At 40.4% G+C, this 24,043-nt stretch overlaps 1 protein-coding gene across 1 annotated transcript in view; it reads left to right on the top strand.

Annotated features, from left to right (window-relative positions):
* nectin1b (nectin cell adhesion molecule 1b) overlaps positions 1–24,043 on the top strand; it is a gene marked incomplete at its 3' end in the record, with an annotated part of 152,006 nt that overhangs the window by 116,843 nt on the left and 11,120 nt on the right. Inside the window, exons 6-9 of the mRNA XM_083695735.1 lie at positions 8,146–8,293; positions 10,888–10,954; positions 16,719–16,814; positions 18,782–18,883. Of these exons, the coding sequence (XP_083551861.1) occupies positions 8,146–8,293; positions 10,888–10,954; positions 16,719–16,814; positions 18,782–18,883 (413 nt within the window). The remainder of the gene's footprint in view (positions 1–8,145; positions 8,294–10,887; positions 10,955–16,718; positions 16,815–18,781; positions 18,884–24,043) is intronic.

The following is a 24,043-nucleotide window of genomic DNA, read 5'->3' as shown; positions in this document are numbered from 1 at the left end:
TCCCTCCACCAACTACTGTACCATGTTTTTTAACTGTAGTTTCTGTCTGTAATGTGTGCTGTTATAAACCAGCAAGCTATGGAGTCCTCATAACAAATTGGCTTTCCATAAACCACAATCAACCCAACTTTACTGCCAGCCTGAGGAATACATTCCACCAGAGCAGTGGGAGAACTTTGCCTCAGAGGACAATTGTTCTGGCAGTAATTTTCTTCAAAAACTTTACCTCCTTGCTCCTTGGAATGAGAAATAGAAAACAAGCCTCACAAATGGTACAGTATTTGGTTACTCTTGTGTGCTTGTAACTACTATTCTTCTCAGAAGCAACTCCATCACCTTAAAAGTGTTATTTTTCACCTTCAAAGACCCTGTGAATGTGTGTATCCAAGGAGACATTAGAACCAGCCAATGATATTTAGGGTAAAACAAGGTAAACAGATTAGTCATGCTCATTTTCATTCAGACGGTAAGCCTTCCTGTAAACAAAGGGGCACACAGTAGGTAGTTTTTACAGAGCTAACTATACAGCTAAATGCTCACACATGATAATAGATATCTTGAAATGGATAATCAACTGTGGCAAATTATAAAATGAAGGTGCCTGAGAGGAAAATATGTCTTGTATAATTTTATATCCACAGATGAATTTATATTTCCCTCTTGAAATAATCGCTACGAGTTTATATATAAAAGAATCAATGGTAATTTCCAAGGGAGCTGACAAACAAAGTGGTTTTATGAATCCTTTGGCCGTATGTGGTGCTTGATATGATGTGCTTGCTTAGCTACAGGGGAGAACGAAAGTGGTTAGAAGTCAAGATGGGCTGTGCAGACACATGGGCCCGAATGTTGTGAAACTGTTCTTGAACATATTCAGACTGACTGTATCCACACTCTGCTAGTTTTTAACTGGGAAGGAAATTACAGCAGTAACCTCTTGATGCTTACCAGGGAGACACTCTGAGCACCAACAAGTAATGTTGCTTACAGAGAGAGAGAGAGTGCTAGGAGATGGAAGACACGGTGGGGTGGAGGGGAGGGTACAGATCTGCCTATGTACTGTGGCTCCTGAGCTCTGAGCCAAGAGCCTCCATTAAATTAACATTCAACACAGAGACGAGGCCAGCTGAAGCTTGAAAGGGCTGGGGAGCGAGACTGCCAGTTAAAGCAGTCTTGGGGCTGTATCACCCATTCTGTGCTGCACAGAGCTAAGGGATCACTTTTTCATGGAGTAACGGCTAGCATTGAGATTAGTGATGCATACCAATGGTATATAGCTCCCCACACAAGCAGGGTTACGGGTCACAACTCAAATCGCACCATCACACCACTGGAAAAGAGATCTCCATCTGCCAGTCCCAGCATCGGTAACAGTGAAGGGTTGTTTGGGTTGTATGAAGAAATCTGTCCTTTTGCCCATTGCAGAGAATGTTCTTTTTATCTTGGAAATGATGCACACCATTAAAAGGTTTACTACACAGGCTGTAATTGCAGTGTGGTGTCGTGTTGGCCTGTGGGCGGCAGGAAGGATGGAAAGGTACGCAGCTCTAAATAAGCTATTACATCCTGACAACAGCCACCAGGTTGCTTAAGTTAATAAATGAGACATTTCACATGGAGCAGCAATGTTGCAGTTTATTCCCCCATTAGGAGGCAGTGGTTTAATTAGAACTGTTGTTATTCAGCTGTCATGAGAGGTAATACCTCCTGACAGCATCAACCAGACAGCCGGCAATCTCATATTTGCTGACAGGGCCTGTAGTACTTGTAGTCACTTCATCTTGCTTGCTGGACTCGGTATTGTGCCAGATGCTTACAGCTGATATAGATGGGTAGGTACAGACATAATCTCATGCTTGCATACACAATCCATGTGAACTGTTAGTCCATAGTGGAAGGGAATTTCTATATCTTTATACAGTAGGTGTGGAGAAAATCTATCATATTTACACTACATCTTAATGAGTATGTTAGGTATTCATAACAGCAATAAGGTGTATTAAATGTAGTAACATTAAAGCACAATGTCAACTCTTAAGATATGGATGTAGTTATTCTACACCACAAGTAAGATGATAATAATGCACAAGCAGTAACACATACGGTAAAGTAAGCTCCTGCTGCAATACTAAGCTTTCAAATTACTGTTCATCCATCAATCAATCTCCCTTCATCAAGGAACTGGGAATATTAGTTTGTGTTTTTTTTTATTGTTTTAATTTCTTTGTTCTATATTTTTCATCACAGTCACAGAGCAACACTTTGGCCTCAGGTGTTTTTCATGGCATCCTAGCGGTTTCCAGAGAATTAGGTCCATAATGGGCTCAGTTTAATCTTAATAAACACATTCCAGGTGTTAGCAATTTATCTTTAATGAAGTGCTGCCCTCTGTGGAGTGGTGTAAAACGACAATCAGACACAATCCCAGTGTGTGTCCCCTGAGGCCCCTGTCTCTGGCTGACAGTGTAGGGGTGAAAATGGGGTGCATCCCTCCCCAGACAGTAAACTACTGTGGAAAAGAGGATGACATCAGGATCCCTCACTCCCAGAGGAGACAGCTATGGAAACATATAACTTTAATGAGATTCTCTACAGAGGGAGTGGGTGGAGAGCGGGAGAGAAAACACCAAGTGCCGCTCTGAGTTGGCAGCATAAAACACAGATTTCTGAACTTCATTAAACCGCATTTCTGTTTCTTTATTGAGGCCTGCGGTATTTACCCCATATGGAAAAAAACTAGGATATAAAAAATTTCCCTTGGAATAAATTGCAAACAGACTCAATGCATTTACCTCCTGTTTTGAAAATATACTCTTTTTCAGTCTCCTGGCCATAATTTCTGGAGGGTTGCAGTAGCATAACCATCACTGTGGTCTTTGGAACAGGTGGCCATCTTGAACTGGCTTTGGTTGTCTTGAGCTGGCATGGGTTAGTAGGCAGACTCCCAATCTGTCCACTTGAAAACTCCCCAGGATTGCTGGAATGTATTATGGCCCCTGTGGAGAAGAGACCATTTAACATTTCTGATGGGAAGAGAGGGAGCCAGCAGCCACATTCACTCTTGGAATATGATCAGAATTGTGACTGGAACATTTTCACAAAGCACAACAATCATGAAACTTCTACTGAGAATGAAAACACTTAGCATAATGTGTGAGCATTGCATTTCACTCATCAGACTTACTGTATGCACGTCTCTCTCATATTCTGTATGTGTGACATCATTATCTTGTGTGTTTTCTACTCCATGCCACTGTTTGATTAACCCTGCTAGACCTCAGCATGGTCAGATGGCAGTGAGTTGCTAGCACTGGTGAAGTGAACCTGTTCCCATTTAAATCTTGCATCGCTGCAGCCTGTGACAGATTGTTTGGCTTTGGAGTGGGCAAAGCCGTATCCAGCTGGGGACTACACAACCCTTGGCCTCTCATGTGAACTCTTACTGCTTTGTTATGTGTGAATAATGAGTCCATGTGAGGCTGGTAACTTTATAGTCCACATGTTTGAACCAAAAGCTTTTGGTGTTGAGGCTAGAGATTGCATTGCATTGTCAATCATCAATGTGAACATTATTTGACACTAACAGAGAAAATGCCACATGCATGTTTGGAAGGGCAATTAATTTCTGTGCAGAATTTAGGCAGAGTTGACTCCATGATCAATGAAAAGTATGTCACATCTACTCAACCAGTAGTTCCTTCTGTGTTGGGAGAAGGCGGAAGCATTCCATAGTATGTCTGACAAATGAATGACTAATAAGCATATGCAAACCACTTACCCAATGTGTTCTTCTTTCTCCTGGGACCACTGGCTGGCCAAATGTCTGACCTCTGCAGTGAGCACAGTGACCTGCTGAGAAGTTGCATTACCAATGTCACCTCCTTGATTGACCACTAGGGAAATTTGATTCTCCATGGCTTAACAACTGATGTGAACAAAATTCCACAAAGCTTATCAAAGTAGAGGCAGGGCCATATGGGGGTTTGGGGTTGTGACAGAGTATGTGAGTATGTCAGCCAATCTATGGTTGAGACACTCAAAGAACACTTCCAGTGAAGCTATGAGAGCACAGAGGAGTGAAGACATGACAAGGGAATGAGGTCCATGCCACCTCAGAGGGTGTTGGACAACTAATAGCCACGGTCAAGTCCATCAGCACAAAGCTGCCCACTAAGGGACTGACAGCAGAGAGAGCAATGAGTGGGTGGATGCTTTACTCTTATTGAAAATCAATAACAATCTTTCTGTGGCAGCTACAGGATGTATTTTGACAACAACCCATTTAAACCCAAAGGAGTCTGAGCAAATGTTCTTCTGTGGCTTGAATTGTTTTTCCATTGGTAAAAATCATGGTAGGTTAAATGCATTCCTGGTCATTTCTGCAGGCTTGCAATAATTCAGCATGCTTTGGGCTCAATTTTCCAATGTGGGTCAAAACCGAAGATGTCATTGAAGGTCAGAACCGGAGTTGCTGCAACTCCAGTGGCTGCCCACCGCGTGTGTTGTGGAAGTTAAACATTGAAGTTGAATCTTGAATTAATGTTTCGGGCAAGGTGTGTCATTATGCCAACTCCCGCCCACGCAGGCTTTTAAATTCAAACTAAAACAACCCTTTTTTTTTTTCTTCATTTGGTATGTTACTGTATGCATAGCAAAACAATTGTCAAGAAACACAAACACATTTCCACTGTCTGCACCATGTGTATGTTCACCCCCCCCCACACACACACAAACTGATGTGATGTACTGTATGTAAATCCTGTTCAGTGTCTGGCTGATAGTTGGGTCATTGTGTTTACTCTCTTGCTCTGGAATTGTTGCAAGTTTACAGTCCATTACAAACCTATTGATCACTACCATTCTAAGTTGCTGCAGGGAGAAAACTTGCACTTACCATGCAATACTGCCTGTAGTCTGTAATGCAATTGAAGCGATAGGCCATTGCTTTCACTGAGATAATTCAATGGGCATCGGAGCACACTATCACAACAAACGTGATTTATAGTAGCAGGTCAACCTCCAGCTCTGTAGCTGAGCACTGCACAGGTATTAAAAGTTTCAGATTGGTATTTGTCATTGAATCACTAGGCTGCCAATCTCAAATCCACCGCCCCCCCCCTCCCCGTCCCAGACTGGGCAGTATCATTTAATATAATGTGTTGACCCTAGAAAACATTCAGACACGTTACTGAATTCTCAGCAATTCAGTTTCTCAGCAATACATTTAATTGAATCTTCTGGCATCCATCGTCTAGTACAGTTCTACCTTTTTGCTTGAACTAATTGAATTTGCTGCCGTGTTGCTCGACCATAGATTCTGAGGAATGTATTGATTTCCCACCTCAGATCTTGAGAGAGGTAATTAATAAGTAGGACCTACCTTTCCTCTATCTTGTTATACAATTATCTAACCTCATACTCTTATATACAGTATCTTATTACATTTACTACTGTGCATTTTATAATACAGGTATAGGTCACACTAAATAACTACCATCATTATCATTTTGAATACAGAATGAAGTATACCTGTTTGATGCAATGGAATCATATGTCGGAGGCAAGTTGGAAATATGTTTGCTATAACAGTGATAGCCTTTGATCTAATGTGACTGAAACATTAGCAATGTGTGCCCGCTCTTCCTATATTGATAGCTACAGTATGATAATGCACTCTGATAACCAACAGATGCTCAAACCCACCTCTTTGTGTTTTGGAAAGGGGAATATCCTAATCCTGTATTGCTGTGTGCCTGGGGCTTCATAACAGGAAAATGTCATTCTGTTCAAGTCCACTCCCCTGTGTGTTTTTGTTACACAATAGAGTATTGTTACACAATAGAGTATTGTGTCTGGCGTTTGCATTATGGCCAAGGAAATCGGGCCTACTGGCTTTTGCTGTCCATTGAGATGAGACAGCAGCTGGGGTCTCCACCTTATCCATTGCCATGCTACAGCAAGATCAGATTCATGCTCAGACGTTTTATTGAAATGCATTATGAGAAAGAGGGATTTTTAACTAAACAAACCTGTTGAATTTCTTCAGGTCTGTAAATTTGACGACACGATTTTTAAATACCAAAGCAGGGAATTAGACCAGCAGCAGTCGTGGCATGGCACAAAGCAATCTAATGGGACTGACATGTAATCGCTTACTTTGAGGCAGGCAGGGTGTGTTGGGTACAAAGTGGGTAACGTGCCTGCTATTGTGCAGTCTTATGTGAAGTAGTCCTCTGTGTATCCATCATTGTGGAAAGAATCAGTGGAGCAGACAGGGCCTGTCTGGGAATGGCCCCCTGGGAGTGAGGCCTTGTCCTGTCAGTACCGGGAGGGACGAGGACATAATAATGGAAACATCATGGGGGGCTAGAGATAGGCTTTTCTAAGAGGGGAAGGTGAGTTTCTGCAGTGTCACACCACACCAGGGCTACTAAAGTCATTGATTGGCCCACTGGTTTGTCTAACCATGGATGGCAGTCATCTACTGACTGTGGAACCCTAATACAGATATTAGGTTGAATGTACACATAGCTTCCTTAAACAGTATTGTGAACTTTCAATCTATGGGGGAGCTCTTGAGCTAGGTGGGTCGACAGACATTTTACAAATAAATTACCTGATTGGGTATACAAGGGTACTCATCCCCACACCCATGAGCTAAAGCTTATTTTGCAAGGTTTGTTTGTCTTAAAGGAAGGACTGTGTGGTCCAATGACATAAGACATTGATTAACATTATATTATGAACCATGCAGTCAAGAAATCTGTTGTGTCTGAGAACATAAATATTTATGTTTTCCTAATATCCTAATGAATGAAATACTATTTTTCTATATCCCTGAGAATATGAGTTTACATCATAATTTTTTACTTGATTACTGTGGAGAGGACAGATTTTTTTAGTCATTCTCTACTGGATCCCAATTGCATTGAACACATTCTATTAATTCACGTAATCTTTCATTCTTGATTGACTCTGATCAAAATAATGGTCAGATTTGATCTTAAAGCAAACTTAAAAAAATAATCTAGTTTCTATATAAAAGTAATTTCACATAGTGGAGCTTTTCTTGGCCTTTATGAAACCAATTATTCATTTAAAGGGCATCAAAACTATTTTCCAATAAACCATTTAATTTCACCCTACCTCAAATGTCCCATTTGGCACTGGTCCCAAATTAAGTTTGACACTCTCAGAGACCTCTCAAAGAAATCCACTTTTAGTGTAGGCTTTCATTCTAAATGAAGTTCAATTTTGGTGGGATTGCTGGGAAGTTCAATTTTGGTGGGATTGTTGGATCATAATAGTCCAATGCTCCTATTTAAAAATGTATATAAATCAATAGGATGGGTTTAGTATTCAGACTAATGCCTATGTCATCCAAAGTTTGACAGTGATATTAGTTCTGTTCAGGTACATTTTGTTTTATTGCATGATTACCCCCTGCTGGTGAGTACTTACAATGCAATAGTGTTACGATGCCCTTGAGAGTGCAGTCAGTTTACACTATGTCCTTGCCAATTTGTGCTGTTTTTCCACCAGTGGAGTAGACATCATAAACTGCTGCAGCCTTCAGTGAGATATTCATATAGTGCCAAGGAATGGAGGAAAATGTTCTTATCCCCAAAATGAAGAAAAAACAACTGCTGCTTATTCTTCTGTTTACATTGTGTTCTTTGTGTGTGTGTGTGTGTGTGTGTGTGTGTGTGTGTGTGTGTGTGTGTGTGTGAGAGTGGTGTGGTGTGGTGTTTTGAAGAAAAACAGCTCCATTTGTCATAAGCAAGATAGTCGGCAAACAAGCCATGAAATCTGATAAGAGGTCCACTATATGACTATAGGGCATGTATATAAGGCTTTTGCATGGGTGGTAAAGCTCAGTGAAGGTTTAGACTCAATGTGTGAGAAGTGATATCTAGGCAGAAATACACAAATCAGTCAGTGTTACTGTGCTGTATGAAGTGTGTACTGGATGCATTTATGGAACTTATCATATACATTTGTTTCCTGCTTTGGAGATGGGAATCTATAATTCTGATTTCAACAATCATTTTATGTCATTCCAGTAGTACCCTAACTTGATGTATTGCTACTGTATTACTTATCTGAGAAGAGATGTTCTAACTTTATCATATCTCTCATCCACAGAGAAGCCAATGCCACAGGGTCCCCCAGGGGGTGTCATCGGGATCCTTGGAGGTGTCGTGGCTGCAGGACTCATCATTGCCGTAGCTGTCACCGTTTTCATGGTCTACCGGCGGCAGCAGAAGACCCGCACTGAGACAGATAATGACCTGTGAGTACCAAGGGTCCACCTGTTTGTATTGCATTGGATGGGTGGGTGGTAGATTAGGAGAGAACACTACAGAAGGATGCAACACTATACTGCAGCAGGAGTCAATCAATGTCAGTAATGTCAAGTAATGTGGTTCATGAGGTTTATAAGCAAACAGCCTCCTAAACTTTCAGAGGTCAGCTTAATCAGGGTAATAGGGCCTCACCCATTAGCGTAGCCACAGGTGTGCCAGGGTGGAAACTTTGAAACCCAGGCCCACCCAATGACCTTCTATTTTTCAATTTCACTCATTATATTAATGTGACACTGTGACTGACCACTGAAACCGGAGTTCGTTGACTATGTTACCCATCAAAAAACAAGAGAACATATAATGGGAGGGTTCTTGCAACAGGTTGCCTTGCATCTGGCATGCACGTCAGTCACCACATATATATTATATTACGTTAATATGTGAAAAACATGATGGCAAAACAAAGCTCTCTTCAAATTCTTCAATAGACCACACACAGAAGTTGATAATGATTACTCCATTACCTTTATTAAAGGGGAACAACTGCACATTTGGGAAATTTGTCAATGTGCCTTAACCTCTCTGACTCAGTGGAAGACTGTCTGTCAACATGCACACTTTTCTCACTCATAGATAGAACTGTGTAGAAAACAGCAAATCTCTGAAAAAAAGAAACGTTCTGTCACAGTGAACAGACTATGTTCGGGAAGCCCAGTCGATTCTGAGATATGGCATATACATTTTATGAGATAGTATTGGGTAGTGGGTTACAATTGTACCTTTTTTGAGCTTTCTGCCAAACAAAGGAGCCTGTGTGGACTTTACTATGCATACATGCAGTAGTTATAGCGACACACGCGCGAGGGAACTCCTCATACGTCATTCAAGACACAGGTAACACTTATTTAGGAACACAGTGATAGCTAGCAATTGCAATGCATACACAGCACCATTCGTTTTCCAAATATATCTGACCTCAGCACAACCAACAAATCATATTGTTAGCTCGGTAAACTGCGTGATTGATCACCTCAACACGTCACCGTTTCTCCATCACTTCGCTGACGCAGTTTGACGACGACACGATTGATGGGATGACAAAATTGTTTGGCCTTTGGGCTTGTTGAATCCCAATAATTCTAAATAATAATAAATGTCCCAGTTCAGTTGTAGTCGTCATCAGTACAATTTCTTTTTATAGCGATCACCGTCGTTATTAGCCCATTTACAACATTGTTGTGATCAACGACTGCCAGCTACATAGCTGTAACACATCCAAGAGATGAGATTACCTATGGAATAAAGTGTTCTCCGTCTCTTTGCAAAGCGTGTTGTTACTACAGCACGCAAGCGCAGTAAACCGACGGGGTCCTCTTAACATAGGCTGCGGTCGAATGTTAGAGGAGACACGAGTTTCCTCTAAAAAAGTATTAATTAATTTTTGTAATGTCAATTTAGAGAGCAAAAACACTAATATTAGTAGAAATATTGTGACGTTTTTTTTTTTTTTTTTTTTTTTTTACCTCCATTACAACATTTGTGTTTCATGAGAATCGCTTATCTTCCGAGCTAATGTTTCTATTTAGAAAGCATCTTCATCAAATGGCGCTGCATGCATCTTTTTGGAATGAGGTTTACAGCATTATTTATTCTAATTAATTCAGCAGAAACCTATTAAGGATAGATATGGGGAGGGAGTCTGCATTTAACTTACTTTCCTTGCCACATTGAGCCAGGTACCACTCTGCCTCCAAGAGCCCTCAGAATTTAGAACAGGAGAGGGGAACACAGCTATAACAGGCGTTGCAAATAAAATTATTAATATATACATGCAGTGCTTATTATATATATATAATATATATATATATATATATATATATATATATATATATATATATATATATATATATATATATATATATATATATATATATATATATATATATATATATATATATATAAAAAGTGTGATGGGTGATGTATTGGAACAAAAACAGTGGGAGATGCAAGAAATATGATACTAATTGCTTTTGTCTAGAACACCTGCCTATAAGATCTAGTGTGCTTTCTATGGTTGCCATAATGCTATACTCTCAAAGTTTGCTATTGGCCCATGGGAATCATACAGGTCTGTGCAGGGGTTGGCTCTCTTCCTCTTTAGAAATATCACCAAGACAACAGAGGTGGGGTTGCATTACATCTGGCTGTGGGTGCACACCAGTCCATAATAAACTCACATGATGAGATTAAGATGCTTATTTAGGGGGCCCTCTCCAGAACCATGTAATTGATTTGATATTAAAATAGTTGATATTACCGTCAGAAATGTTTGGAGTATGTGCCAAACTGAATAACTTGTCCCAATGTTCTATGGTAACTTAATCTCCATGCCAAACCCTGAGGAGTTGAAAAAACCACCCCAATCCTAACCCTCTCAGGAATGCCTTTTAGGACAAATGAATCACATACGTGCTCACCTTTCCCATTGCTTTCTGTCTCTTTCTCCCTCCCTGCTAATCTATCTCTCTTTTTCACTCTTCTGCCAAAGTAACTACTCTCTGTTTCCCACTCCCCCCCTCAGCATTGCTGTTGCTGCTGTTGCTGATAGTTGTGTGACACAGGCTCCAGAGAAGCCAGAATCCCCCACAAGGAAAGTAGAGGCACCTGCCCCCACTCAACCCCTCACCCCAGCCTGCTCTCCCCCCTCAGGTTCCTCCATTTTGTTGCCTGCATGTAACGGTGGCCTGCAAGTGACATACTTGAGCACACCACTGTAAATTAAATATTGAAAATGAACATTATATAAACATATTAATAAAATATATAAAAGGCAAACATTTACCTATATGCGCAATGTTATAGCTTAAAATAAGGACAAAATTAGAGCAGACTTGTGAAATCAAGATAAAGGGTCAATCTTATTGCACTCTTCTTGCATTTATTGCAAAGATAATATATGCCATTTTATCCAAAAGTGACTTACAGTACAGTGAGTGTATATACAATAAAATGTTAGTATATACTGTAGGTCCCAGTGTGTATCAAACCAACAACCTTAGCGTTGCTAGCGCCATGCTCTACCAACTGAGCTACACAGGACCAGAAAGATACAAGATACAGGTGGTACACCAACCAGCATAGGGCACAGTCCCTTCATTATCGATGCATCATGCCAACAACATTAAAGAGCCTCATCAGACTTTGAAGTCAGGGACGGACTTCGAGTCACTTGCCAGGCAACTCTGTTGTCAAATCGTAGCTTGTTACTGAAAGCAGGCAAATCAAAACTCTCCATAGCAAATATGTATTATTACCTATTCACTTGACATGTCGGGATCTTATCTCAATCATTTGGATAGCCAATTTTGCAATAGAAGCTAGCTTGTAACAATGGCTAGTATAAAAACACAGCTCAATTGTAATTGCATTTTCGACTCGTGGGAGCCAGATTTCATGTGAAATTAGATACAAATTCCTATATCTCAGGTTTGTGGAGCTGTAAAACCACGTACACTCTAATCAACTAAGAAAAAACAGGAATACGAAATTATTGAAAAAGTATAACATATCAAATATTTATTTTTGAGTAAATGCTATGTGTCTTATAATTACAATGTATATCTTAGTTCTATTTGTAAGCATTTCCTTCAGTAACAGTGGTCAGTCTACCACCCTTATCTACCTCTTGCCCCTGCTTGTCTCTGTTTGCATGTACCGCAGGTTGTCAAATATGCACAAAGGTAAAGGTGTTGCAGTGGTGTTGTTGTTTTTGTTTGTTTGTCTTTGCATTCTTGTGATGGGCATGATAAAGAGATGCTACATGGAATTAAATGTGATATAAAGACATTTTATTTATTTTTCCAGGTGAATATTTGTATTCATTGTCTGTTGGTTGCAGCTTGTCATAAAAAAGGTCACTGTCTAAGAACAAGTACATTATATTTCTTAATGTTGAACCACTGTATGTAAATGCTGGTAATGCATTACTTATTGCTGTGAAAGGAAGTGGAAGTATTGGATTTGTTCAGGACTGTAATAAGTGATTCATAAAATGTAGTTTTATATGAGTGTTTAAGGTGAGGGTGAGAAGGGAGTATCTTGCTAGCTTATTTCATTCTGCATGTTGCTAAGCTGTTGATCAAACCTGGGCATTTGAAAACATGCCTGACTGCTTCACCAGTCATGCTTGTGTTTGCCCTCATAGGACATCACATGATGGGACTCAACATTGGTGAATCCTAATAAATCATAGCCTTTTTGGAGGCTGAATTCGCACAGTAATCATCCTCTGATCAGAATAGATGGGCATCGTCAAAACTAGTGTTCATCGTATATTGTGTTCATCGCTCTGCCTCTTGCTGTAACATGATGTATGATGTCCAAAATGCTGAAAAGCACTGCAAAATAAGGCTAAATTAATTAATTCAATAACCTCAAAAAAAGTGCAGTCTCTATTGACAGAGTTGCAAACAGTCAATACTCTAAATCTGTCTGATGTCAAATTTTCTGACAGCATTTGAGATTAATCACATGCAGAATGTAATAGTCAGAGGTCACCAGCAGGGAAAATAACAACAGAATTATGACTGAGGAGTTTATTTACTTCTCACTCTCTCAGGCTTTGATAGAAATGCTAGTCTCTTAAGATTACCTTGAGGAAACTGATATACATTTATTTGTAGGAAATAATTTGATTTGCTCACTGAAATTGCTCACTGAAACACAGCATCTTTGTGATTTAGAGGATACTTGAAATAACTGATAAGCACTCCATTGTGGTTTGACGGAGAAAAAACATGAGAAGTGGCAGTTACAGTATAGATACAATATGGTTATATGGTTTCATATTGCAATTTGAAAGATGATGCTGGCAGGGATTTGAACATGTTCTGTATTTATTTGAGGGCTTATTCAAACTTGTGTACCATTACATTTACTGAGTGGACACCAATGCTTTTCAGCAGGCTGTGCTGAGACCCATGAAAATATGATAAATGGTTATTGATGTTGGACACTTATTAGATGTAAGCCAAGGCTGAAGTATGATTATATCTTTACTGTCTCTAAGATCATTCAACATGGAGCATTGTAGTATTGAGTGTGGATCTGAATCATACACTGTTTTAATTAGTCTGTGATTAGTACAGTATGGGTAAATGCAGTGCTTATTTCCCAAATGATGTGATTAAAATCGAACTGATACACCTATTGTAGTGTATCCTGTGTATAATGTTTTGTATCCTAATTGTGATTGAATTTGAACATTCAAAAGTGGTGTTTTTGATAGACTTGTCAGAAATGTGATATTCTCTTTGGTCAATACCAAACACATTAGGCTCTTGAGTACTGCATAAGCAAAGCAATTGTGGTCCACTCTTTGAAAAGATTGGAGCCAGACAAAGCATGAAGGTAATTGACTCCCAAAGATCAGATTGCATTTATTCCATCATGCAATTAAAAGTATCATTAGCATTTAAATTGCCAAATAAGATTGTGATCAACAGAAATCAATGGAAGCACCAAGGATCAGCTCTACCACTTCACACAGCTTTCCACTGGGAGGACTGCATCTCCATCGACACTGCTCCATAATCCAACAGCTTCCAGTGATAGTCATTTTCCCCTGCCACTGAGGTAGAGAATATGGAGCAAAGCACATACATCTGTCTGTCAAACTAAGAGACATCTTAGACATCAAAAATAAACTGAAGATGTCAGCAGTACAGGCTTGGCAGAAAAACATCACCAGAGAATATACCCAGCGTGGGGTCGATGGGTCACAGATTTCAGGCAGTTTATTGCATGCAAAGGATTGTCGACTAAATACTAAACATGAGTACTTCATTTAGACATTATCTGATTTTTTCCAATACTTTTGGAGCCCTGAAATAGGGGGAGTATGTTTAATAAGCTGAGAATCTCTACTTTTACACCATAGTAATTGTTTGATTTCAAATCCAAACTTTTGGGAGTATAGAGCTAAAAGAAGACAAAATGCTCCCTCTTTCCAATATTTATGGAGGGCACTGTATATCAAAATGACACATTCCAGAAGGGAATTTTGAGGAAAAAGTCACTTAATTATTTAGTTGCCTTTCATTGTTGTATTCCTTTGAAGCAGGATAACGGACTGCCTGACTATGACTGTTTCTGCCTGTTATCATCATCCTAGTTTCCTACCTCTCCCCCCAAAAAACATCCTTTCTGCTACCACTATAAATATACATATACATCCAACCATAGGTAGCCTTGACATTTACTAACTTACTTAGTTATAAAGAAAGACACTGTTGTAGCTGATCCCTAAATTCCATAATGTCCAGCTGCGTTCACTTTTTTGCATTTATAAACACATATGATGAAATAAAACCATGCCAATTCACTATCTGTGTGTGTGTGTGTGTGTGTGGTGTGGCATGCCTGTGTGTGTATAGTTAGTGTTGCTTTGAGGGTTTGAGAGTGCACTGGCTTGATGCTGTTGTCTTTTACTCAGGGACATCTCTTTGCTGTCAACCAGTTGTGACAGCCTATGTTCTCTCATTCTCTTGAGGCTGCTGCTTATGTGGAATGTGATTACAAAAATAGCAGAAAAAAAAGAAAAAAAAGAAAGCTATGACAAGACGGCTTGGGGGGCATTGATGCTTCATGTGAAAAGGAGGACACATTTAAAGATCCCAGAATACTTGGGGTGGATCTGTGCAGTTATACTTGGTTTGGAATCCAACATATACAGTATGTGATTGGACCATACGCGTTGTGTATTGTCCATCTGCACAAATGATTTAAACTTCATAGATTATAAATAGGCTCTCATGCAAACAACAAGCATTTTGAAATGTATACTATTCCAAGTATTGGGTGAAAAACAGTTTGACACAGACACCAATTTTTATTATTGTCAAAACCGGGCCCAGTAGGTCCATTAATGTAGCTTCCTATTGCACCTGTGCATGTTTCACGAATGCTCTGTTTGCACATTGATTTAACACATTTTCAACATTGCATCAAAGTGTCATACGGTACATTTCTTGAAAGAACAATGCTTGATCCTAAACATTGCAGGGGAGTAAATGACAATGCACTAGCAGATTGCTAAATCTTGTGATTTTTTAGTTTTTTCATTTGTATGTTCCTATCAGTGCTATCAATCAGAAGAAATGGATCCCAGCATTTCATTACCCAGTGAACATTCTGCTAAATGTGCAGAAACATTGTATTTACAACCTCTCCATTTGACTAAAATTCATCTGCCTCAAAGAAAATGGATGGTTGCTTCTGTTGAGAGATTGTTGGAACAGCTTGTGTGTGGTGTTGTTCACAGAATGTGCTCTGTTGCTCTGCTGTGCCGGGCGTGATGGCAGACTGTAAAGGGTGCCACATGAATCCCTGGCAGGGGTACAGAAGCCCCTGTCTGGAGACAAATTGTTACGGACTGGAAACAATGAGCATGAAAGAAAGAGTTAAGAGACATACTCATGCGCAAATTGCCCAGCACATGAAAGAGCCAGCTTGGCCTTGTGGAAAGGTCATGTTATTCAATAAGGACACGGACCAGTGCGAATGGGGAGGCAGGAGGAGCTGGGGATAATGCATGTAGGTACACAGCTCTGCGTTTGTGCTCAGCTTCATTATCTTTGATCACTACTGATATCATGTCAGAATATGACTGATGACATCTGACTGCTAACATGTTTGAGGGAAGAGATTCTTCTTTGTAGCAATTACACAGAGACAACCCTTATGCTTGCCTGTCCGTAATAATTATTTGGATTCTCTTCAAACTATTTGAACAATGAGTCCAAATAATAACTCCAATTATTATACTAAGTATTTCATGTGGGGTTTTCCTTTTTCTGTTGAATCATCTCTATTCTATGGTTTGATTTAGTTGCTTTTATGAATAATGGGGGGACACTTATTATGTCTTACACTGGTGGTATACATGCACAGATAATCAAGGTAAAGTGTATTTGTGCTGGCTTTGTTAGGCTCTTGTTCCTCCCCAGGTGTGTCATTACTAGCCAGGGATGTGCACAGGGAGAGAAAGAGGGCAACCCCCCCCCCCCCCCCCCCCGACACTATTGTTCGCACCCGCCCCCCCCCCATCCTAAGGACTTGACTCACAATGCCCACTCTCCCTGCCCTCACACCCCTCTGTCCCCACATCCCCTCACCTCAGTGTCCAATTACAGCCCAGTCTCATGAGTGCAGTGTCTCATCAGTGAGAGCCATTGAAAGGGCAGGGGAAATGGCTGCCACTGCAACAAAGCCACAAACAGGATGTCTATCAAAATCCAAAAAGGCAAGTGCAGGCAGGACTTCTCATTATAGAGTGGTGTAGAAGGTAAGGGTCTTGGAAAGTGGAAAGCTCTTACTGTGCTGAGTCTCATGTTATCCTTTCCCTCTCCTAACAGGACCGACCTCCCGCCCGCCCACAAGCCAGCTCCCCCCCCACCCAAAAAGAAGACCAGTGACATGATGGGCCACTTGACATCTGATGACATCCAGGTAAGATCCTCCTTCACTCTCATCCTCTCCATAAGCGGTGGATGTGCTGTCACAGACTCTGAGAGCTTGCCATGTTTCTCTCTTAACTTTCTTTTCAGTTGCACAGAAAAAGCTTTTGATGACACACAAATGAGAAATGTACAAATTGTGAGCAGTGTGGAGTTGAATAAATATTAACGTCACAGCCCCTTTCCTTCACGAGGCAGAATGTTGTAATGTTAAGATCAGAGCCCTTTACTTTTTTAAATCATAAGGCATCTCTCTCCCACCACCCCTCTCCATTGAACGATAAAGAGACCACCAGCATCTGTCATAAATGTTCATGTTTAGCTTTTAATTTACAGCCCTCTCTTACTATTTATTTTTCATGCTGTTGTTTTCTGGGTCACAAACATGACTGGCCTATACAGTACATGTATAAAACCATCAATTATTGACATAGCTGGGTCTCACAGCACTATACAATATACAGTAGTGCACAGTATGTGTACCTATGTGTGTGTTGTGTATACCAGGTATGTGTTGTGGAGAAAAACTACATGAAAGGGTGAGCACCCTGACTGACACCCCTCTTAACCTTTTGACCTTTTCCCACCCTTATGCATCTCACAGTCCCTCTGTATGTGTCCCTAACAATGTCTTTATTGAGAATTTATGTATTGCCCCATCAATGTGAAGTAAGATGTTAAGTGGCTTCATATTATGCATTTACATACCAGAGTTTGTGATATTGGTATGGGGCCTTGGGCATGAAGGTGGATGGTGCTGGATGGTTGACATGAGGACATACGCTGTGCACAAACACTGGCAAATAGTTTTTCCTCCCTTTAAAATTTATTTTTTCTGGTGTCTCAAGATATCTTCTGTAAAGCTTATATATGTAAAGCTTCCTCTTTATACTGAAATATGACATAGCCTAGTAATGATTATTGAAAATCTCTATTAAAAGGGCTTCTTTGCTAAAGGATTATCGCACATTCAGGCACATTAAACCATAAAAACTCCCAGCAAGCTAAATACCACACCAACCTATTACAATCAAGAAAGTAAGACCAATCTGTTTTGTTTGATTTTCTCACCAGCTCACCAGCAACATCTGGTGTTATCTTTACACTGAACTTGACTTATTATTTTTGTCCGCAGCCACAATGTAAGATGAAATCATTTATTTATCTACTAAAGATTAGAAAGCTATCAAGAGCCTCTATAAACCTTACTGTGGATAGTTGCTGATCACAAAAGAACTTTCCATTTTTTGGCCCTGAAAAACTCTCTAGTTGCTGTGGCAGTATATTTGCTGTTTTTGTTAAAATATGGACCCCTCTGTATAGACAATCAGTGGTGTTGCAAGCCCTAATGACAGATGTTATTTACTATACATATAAAACCAAAACCATTACACTATGTATTCTTGGCATTTCTTACTTTCCATTTTGTCTTTACTATTATTTTGCTGCACAGTAAACTGTAACTGAACTGTTTGTCTCATCATAATCGTAGAACATTATGTTGTATCAACAGTCTTCTGTTTGAATCCATTATAGAACTTTGTTTCAAAGTTGTGTGTGGAAATTACAGTAGTTAAAGTGACACAAACAGTTGTGATGCCTGCGGGGACCTCAGTTAGGGATGGAGGATCACATCTGGAGAGAAGTGCTTCCTGTTTGCAGATGCCTGTTAACAAGGAAAACAAAGCTTTACAGACAACATTTCACTGACAAACTGATTATCAAACAGTAGTAAACAAAGTATCTGAGTAGTAAACAAAGTGTGCCGTATCCTACGTGACTAAGATAACCCAGCCCACTGGAAGTCAAGCCTTCAATGGTGTACTGAGCTCAACTGAGCTGAATACTGCTCCCCTCACAAGGTTATTCTTGGTAGAGGTGTATAGTGCTGGATGGAGGGTTCTGATTTGAGCTCATGGCCATCCTCACATCACTCCTGAGCTGTGGTGTTTCCTGTAGGTGGTTCATCTGGACAAGGATGAGGAAATGCAGAAACTTCCTCTCCAGCCTCCCTATTATGACATGGCGCCCTCTGAGTCGACCCCCTTCACTGATAAACCGGTGAGTAGCAATGTCTTGGGCAAGTGTAAAGGGGCTGCACATCTTGGCTCCTTGAGGAATGGGACAAGCAAATTCTGCCTCAGGTAAGGATCATGTGTGGATGGCAGAGAGGGAAGATCCAATGGAGCATAACTATGCTGATCAGCATCTTATAGTACTATACTTCCAACGGTGAATAATGTCCAGGGTTGGAGACAACTACAATTCATAGAAAGTGTTTTCCCTGCTAGACTAGGGCTGGGTTCCTACGTATACATATGATAAGTGTCATGAGCAGATAGTGAGGATGTCCTGTCTGTACATTTTAGAGGTACGTCATGTTAAGTGTGTTTAGGCACTCACCAATGCAGGTAGTCTGACTAAGCACCTCATCTCATCATTTGCATCAGCATCATTCACCTACTATGTAATCCCAAATCTACCCATTGTCCTCTGCTTCTGCTATTCATGCCCTGACCCTGTATCTTACCTCCCACTCTGCTGCCCATTCCCCTCCTCTTAAATTACTCTGTAATCCTGCTGCAATTACATGGCACCCTTGTGCAGAAGGATTGCACTGTAATATATCATCACCCCTGTGTGTCACTATTGACTATGAAGTGTTTGCCTTGTTATCACAGATGTCTGCTAGCAGTGGGGTTTTGCTCAGCTGCACATGCAGTTCAGGGGAAACCTGTGCTTGGGTGAGGCTTATTGTTTGTCAACTTCTCTCAAAATGTGACAATTTATTTTGACGTTTTGTTTAAAAAATGTCATGCTTGTCAACTCACCAACCCAATCTCACAATCAAATGTCAAAGGGGGGCAAGTTTCCATCAATTCAAACGTCTAACAAATAGGTGAAAACTGACATGTAAAAATGTGACGTTTTATAATAAAATGTCTATATGTTCATTTTAAGGGATAACAGCAATACAATGGGTTTTTCAAGTGAACTGTGCAATTTGGAAATGTTTCCCATATGTCAGTATTTTGACATTCTAATTTGTACAAAGACCCAAGTTTGAACCCCTGTCAGGCACATTGGTGGTGTGACTGGGGGTCAGGTGAAGCAGATGTGGTTTGGTCATCATGTTTGTGTGATGAGTAGCCTTGCCTGACACAGTAAGACATGTTAGCTCCCTGATCTTACAGTATGTCTAGGCTTTAGCTTAGTATGGTAAAGCGTATGTCTTTCAATCTGGTGATCTGGGTCAGAACCCCAGTTGGATGCATCTACTGGTTTAATTTATCACCATCAAACGTAAAAAAAGCTTTTTTTGTGCGTACGTTTTGTTTCAAATTAGATGACGTCATATGTCAGCATTTTGACATTGTCATTTCTATCCAAAGTAAAGACCATAGACATCTGTCAACCTGATTCTTCCCCATCAAACATCAAAGAGAGATATAAAACATTGAGCTGTTCATTATAATGTCATAATAAGTACATATTTTGTAGTACATATTTTGATTCAAATCAAATGCAATATAGATGTCAGCATTTTTACATTATAATACAGTGCCCTGCATAAGTAATGGGACAGTGAAGTATGTTTTCTTCTTTTGGCTCTATACTCCGAAGGTTTGGTTTTAAATCAAACAATGACTATGAGGTTAAAGTAGAGATTCTCAGATTTTATCTGATAGTGTTTGTGTACATATTGGTTTTACCATTCAGCACAACACTTTTTATACATAGTCCCCCTATTTCAAGGCACCAAAAGTAATGTGACATTTGGCTTTAGAAGGTTTTCATTTGTGCATACATAAGAGAGTTGTCAATGTCTAGTATTGATTCTAGACATTGTGTTTCTCTTTGGAGTCTGCTACTGATGTCTATGAACATGAGGACCAAAGAGGTGTCATTCAATGTGAGAAATCTTTATTTTTTATTTTTTATAAGAAACAGCCAGTTTTTAACATCATTAAGAAGAAAAAAAGCACTGTAAGCTCAGTAATCACAAACGGGCCAAGGATGACTAAAGAATGCTCATCATAATAAAACATTTTTTTTAAAAGAACTGTCCCACAGATCAGGAACACTCTCCAGGAGGTAGGCGTGAATGTGTCAGACTACCATCCTCAGAATACGAACTGTAGTTCAGTCACCAACTGAACTACAGAGGCTTCACTGCAAGATGCAAAGCACTAGTTATCCTCAAAAAGGATGGTCAGGTTACAGTTTGCTAAAAAGTACCTAAAAAGTCTGCAGAGGTCTAGAAAAAGGTATTGTGGACAGATAAGGCAAATATTATCATGTACCAGAGTGATTGCAAGTGGAGGGTTTGGAGAAAAAAGGATCTGCCCAAGATTTAGAGCATACCACCTCATCTGTGAAACATGGTGAAGGGGGTGTTATGGTTTGGGCATTTATAGCTGCCATTAGAACTGACTAATTTCTTAAATGATTATGTAGCTGCTGACGGCAGCAGAAGTGTACAGAAACATCTGGTCTGTTAGAGTACAAGCAAATGCCATCCAATGTTCATTGGATGGCCCTTCTTCAAACAGTCAGAGCATCAGCAGAGAAAATACCCAGCATCTGGTGGGGTCAATGGGTCACAGACTTAAGGCATTTATTGCATGCAAAGGATTGTCGACCAAATACTAAACACGAGAGCTTAATTTGGACATTTTAAAGTTGGATTAGTGTGAATCGCTTTAAAGTTGTACGAGCTTTCCACATCCTCTACTGTGGGCATTAATTTGCAGTCATTTAGGATAGTGAGAGGGGGAATTTTACAAAGGGATCAACAACAACAGGGTCCAGTCTCTCCCGTATGAGCCACCCCTGGTCCCCAGTTGAATCTACACATTGCTTAATGCAGCATGAAGACGATGACCCTCATTGCTGTCACACATAAACTCTTGGATTTGAGGAATTGTAACATTCTTTCTATCAACTACAGTTGGCAGGGGTTGAATACAAGCACGACAACACCGCAGTGGGGTACACCCACCTCAATGCCGCTGCTGCAGCGGAAACACAGTGTGAAGTGCTGCTGAAAGTCACCACAAGGTGGTGACAAGAGCTGTGAATGATGTTTGGTTGATTTTCCTTATCAGCTTGCCTTAAATTGGCAAAATCAAGTTTATTATAGCAGCTCATGAATTGCAGAGATGAAGAATGGAAATGGCTTAAGCATCAGGTTATTTTAATGAGACCAACTATCTACTCTCATGCCATCATCATGCATTCTCTCACAACGCAGAGAAACAGGGAAATGTTTTAGCGCAGTCTGACATTAATAATCGGCTTTAATAATGTAACAGAATGATGACAGAATGAAGTTAGGAATTTTCATGCGAGACAGGAGTAAGGATGTTGGATTTCAGTGGGATTGAGACTGGATAGAAAAGTAGCCAACAGTTGTTATCACTAAAACCGTCATAATAGGGGGCAAATGTCCACAATTGCCCGAAAGGCAGCCTTCTCTCGTTCACACAAGGTAATAATAATGATAATAATGATGGATTTATTTTGTATTGAGCTTTTTGAGGGATCATTTCAAGAAGGAGAGCATGCTGGATAAATTGTGACGCTTTTGTTAATTGAAAACATTTTGAGCATGTGGGCTGATGTCATCTTCTGCTGTCCTATGTAGGTTGTTATCATTAAGCGTCACAATAGGCTCTGCCAAAATGAACTGGAAGTTTATGCAGTCAATCTGTTGGGCAATTCATACAGCTGCCATGCGTTCAACATTTTTAATGATAACAATCAGGCACATCAGAAGGGGGGGTGTGGCTGCAGTTGTCTAAAATATGTAACATCAAAGGCTACAGTAAAATCAATGTTTGCATGTCAATCTTCTATGAACTCGTTAAATGAAGAACTTCACTGTTCTCTATTATAAATGCCAAATAGTCAACAATTCGCTCACCTTTCCCCACTAATTCTATTAAAATGTATTTGAATAGAGTGGGCAGGCCTACCACCCTTTATTTGATAAGTTTATGTTTGGAATGTCTCCCATGGCCATAGCCACTGATTCTATTCAAATGTATTTAATACAGTACGTGTTAATATTTGGAATGTCAGATTCTACCCACTGAATGTCAGCCCAAGTGACTCTGCAGTCATGAAGCTCATTCAACCAGCGGGGCGCCAGGACAGTGAAAAGCCGTGACCGAGTAGTGCGGCTGCTGCATCCACATAGAAGCGGCGGTGTCAGGCGGCCAGCCGGGGTGGAAGAGCGGAGTGATCGGGCAGGGGTTTGGGGGCTGACCATTGCTTGTAAGTAGGGAGAGGCTGTTCCCTTTGCCGCCCGGTAGGCGAGCACCAGGGTCTTGAATCTGATGTGAGCTGCTACCGGGAGCCAGTGAAGGGTGTGGAGGAGGGGAGTGACATGGGAGAATTTGGGGAGATTGAACACCAGATGGGCGGCAGCGTTCTGGATGAGCTGCAGAGGCCTGATGGTGGAGGCGGGGAGACCGGCCAAGAGTGCATTGCAGTAGTCAAGGCGAGAGATCACAAGTGTTTGGACCAAAAGTTGTACTGCTTCTCTGGTGAGGAATGGACATATCCTTCTGATGTTGTAGAGGAAGAATCTACAGGAGCGTGCTGTTACTGTGATGTTTGCCACACAGGATAAGTGGTTGTCAAGGATCACCCCAAGGTTCTTGGCTGTATGGAAGGAGGTCACAATAGAGTTCTCTCCTGTGACGGAGAAGTCTTGGAGAGGGCAGGCTTTCCCTGGGAGGAAGAGCAGCTCAGTCTTGTTAAGGTAGAGCTTGTTTAACACAGCCCCCACTTCACCCACTCACAACATTTTAGACAGCATCCCATTGCGAAATATACTTCAATAATAAAAATAAGAAATATACTATCTCTGGACAGTAGGCATCTACAAATGACTCGTTGGATACGGGCAGTAAAACAGTGAAAACATAATTTGTTTTATTCTCGTCATTGCACGTAAATGGCATGTAAACATTTTTGATTCATTCATGAAAGCTCCCATTTCAATCATGTGAAATACTTTCAACGTGAACTTGCAGTGCCAGAGCGGAAAATTATTGACAAAAACTGCACTATTTGCTTCGTGAGCACGCTGTGTCCATATAGCCTACTGCTGAAATGTGCAGAATCAATTGAGAAACATTATATCGCTATGAGTTAATAATATGCAATTTTGCGGACACACATATTCCATGTCTGACATAATTTTATAAGTGT

Source organism: Argentina silus, assembly GCF_951799395.1.
Source record: "Argentina silus genome assembly, chromosome: X".
Classification (NCBI taxonomy): Eukaryota; Metazoa; Chordata; class Actinopteri; order Argentiniformes; family Argentinidae; genus Argentina; species Argentina silus.
Note: the sequence above shows the minus strand (reverse complement) of the source record. Positions and strands in the feature narration are given on the sequence as shown.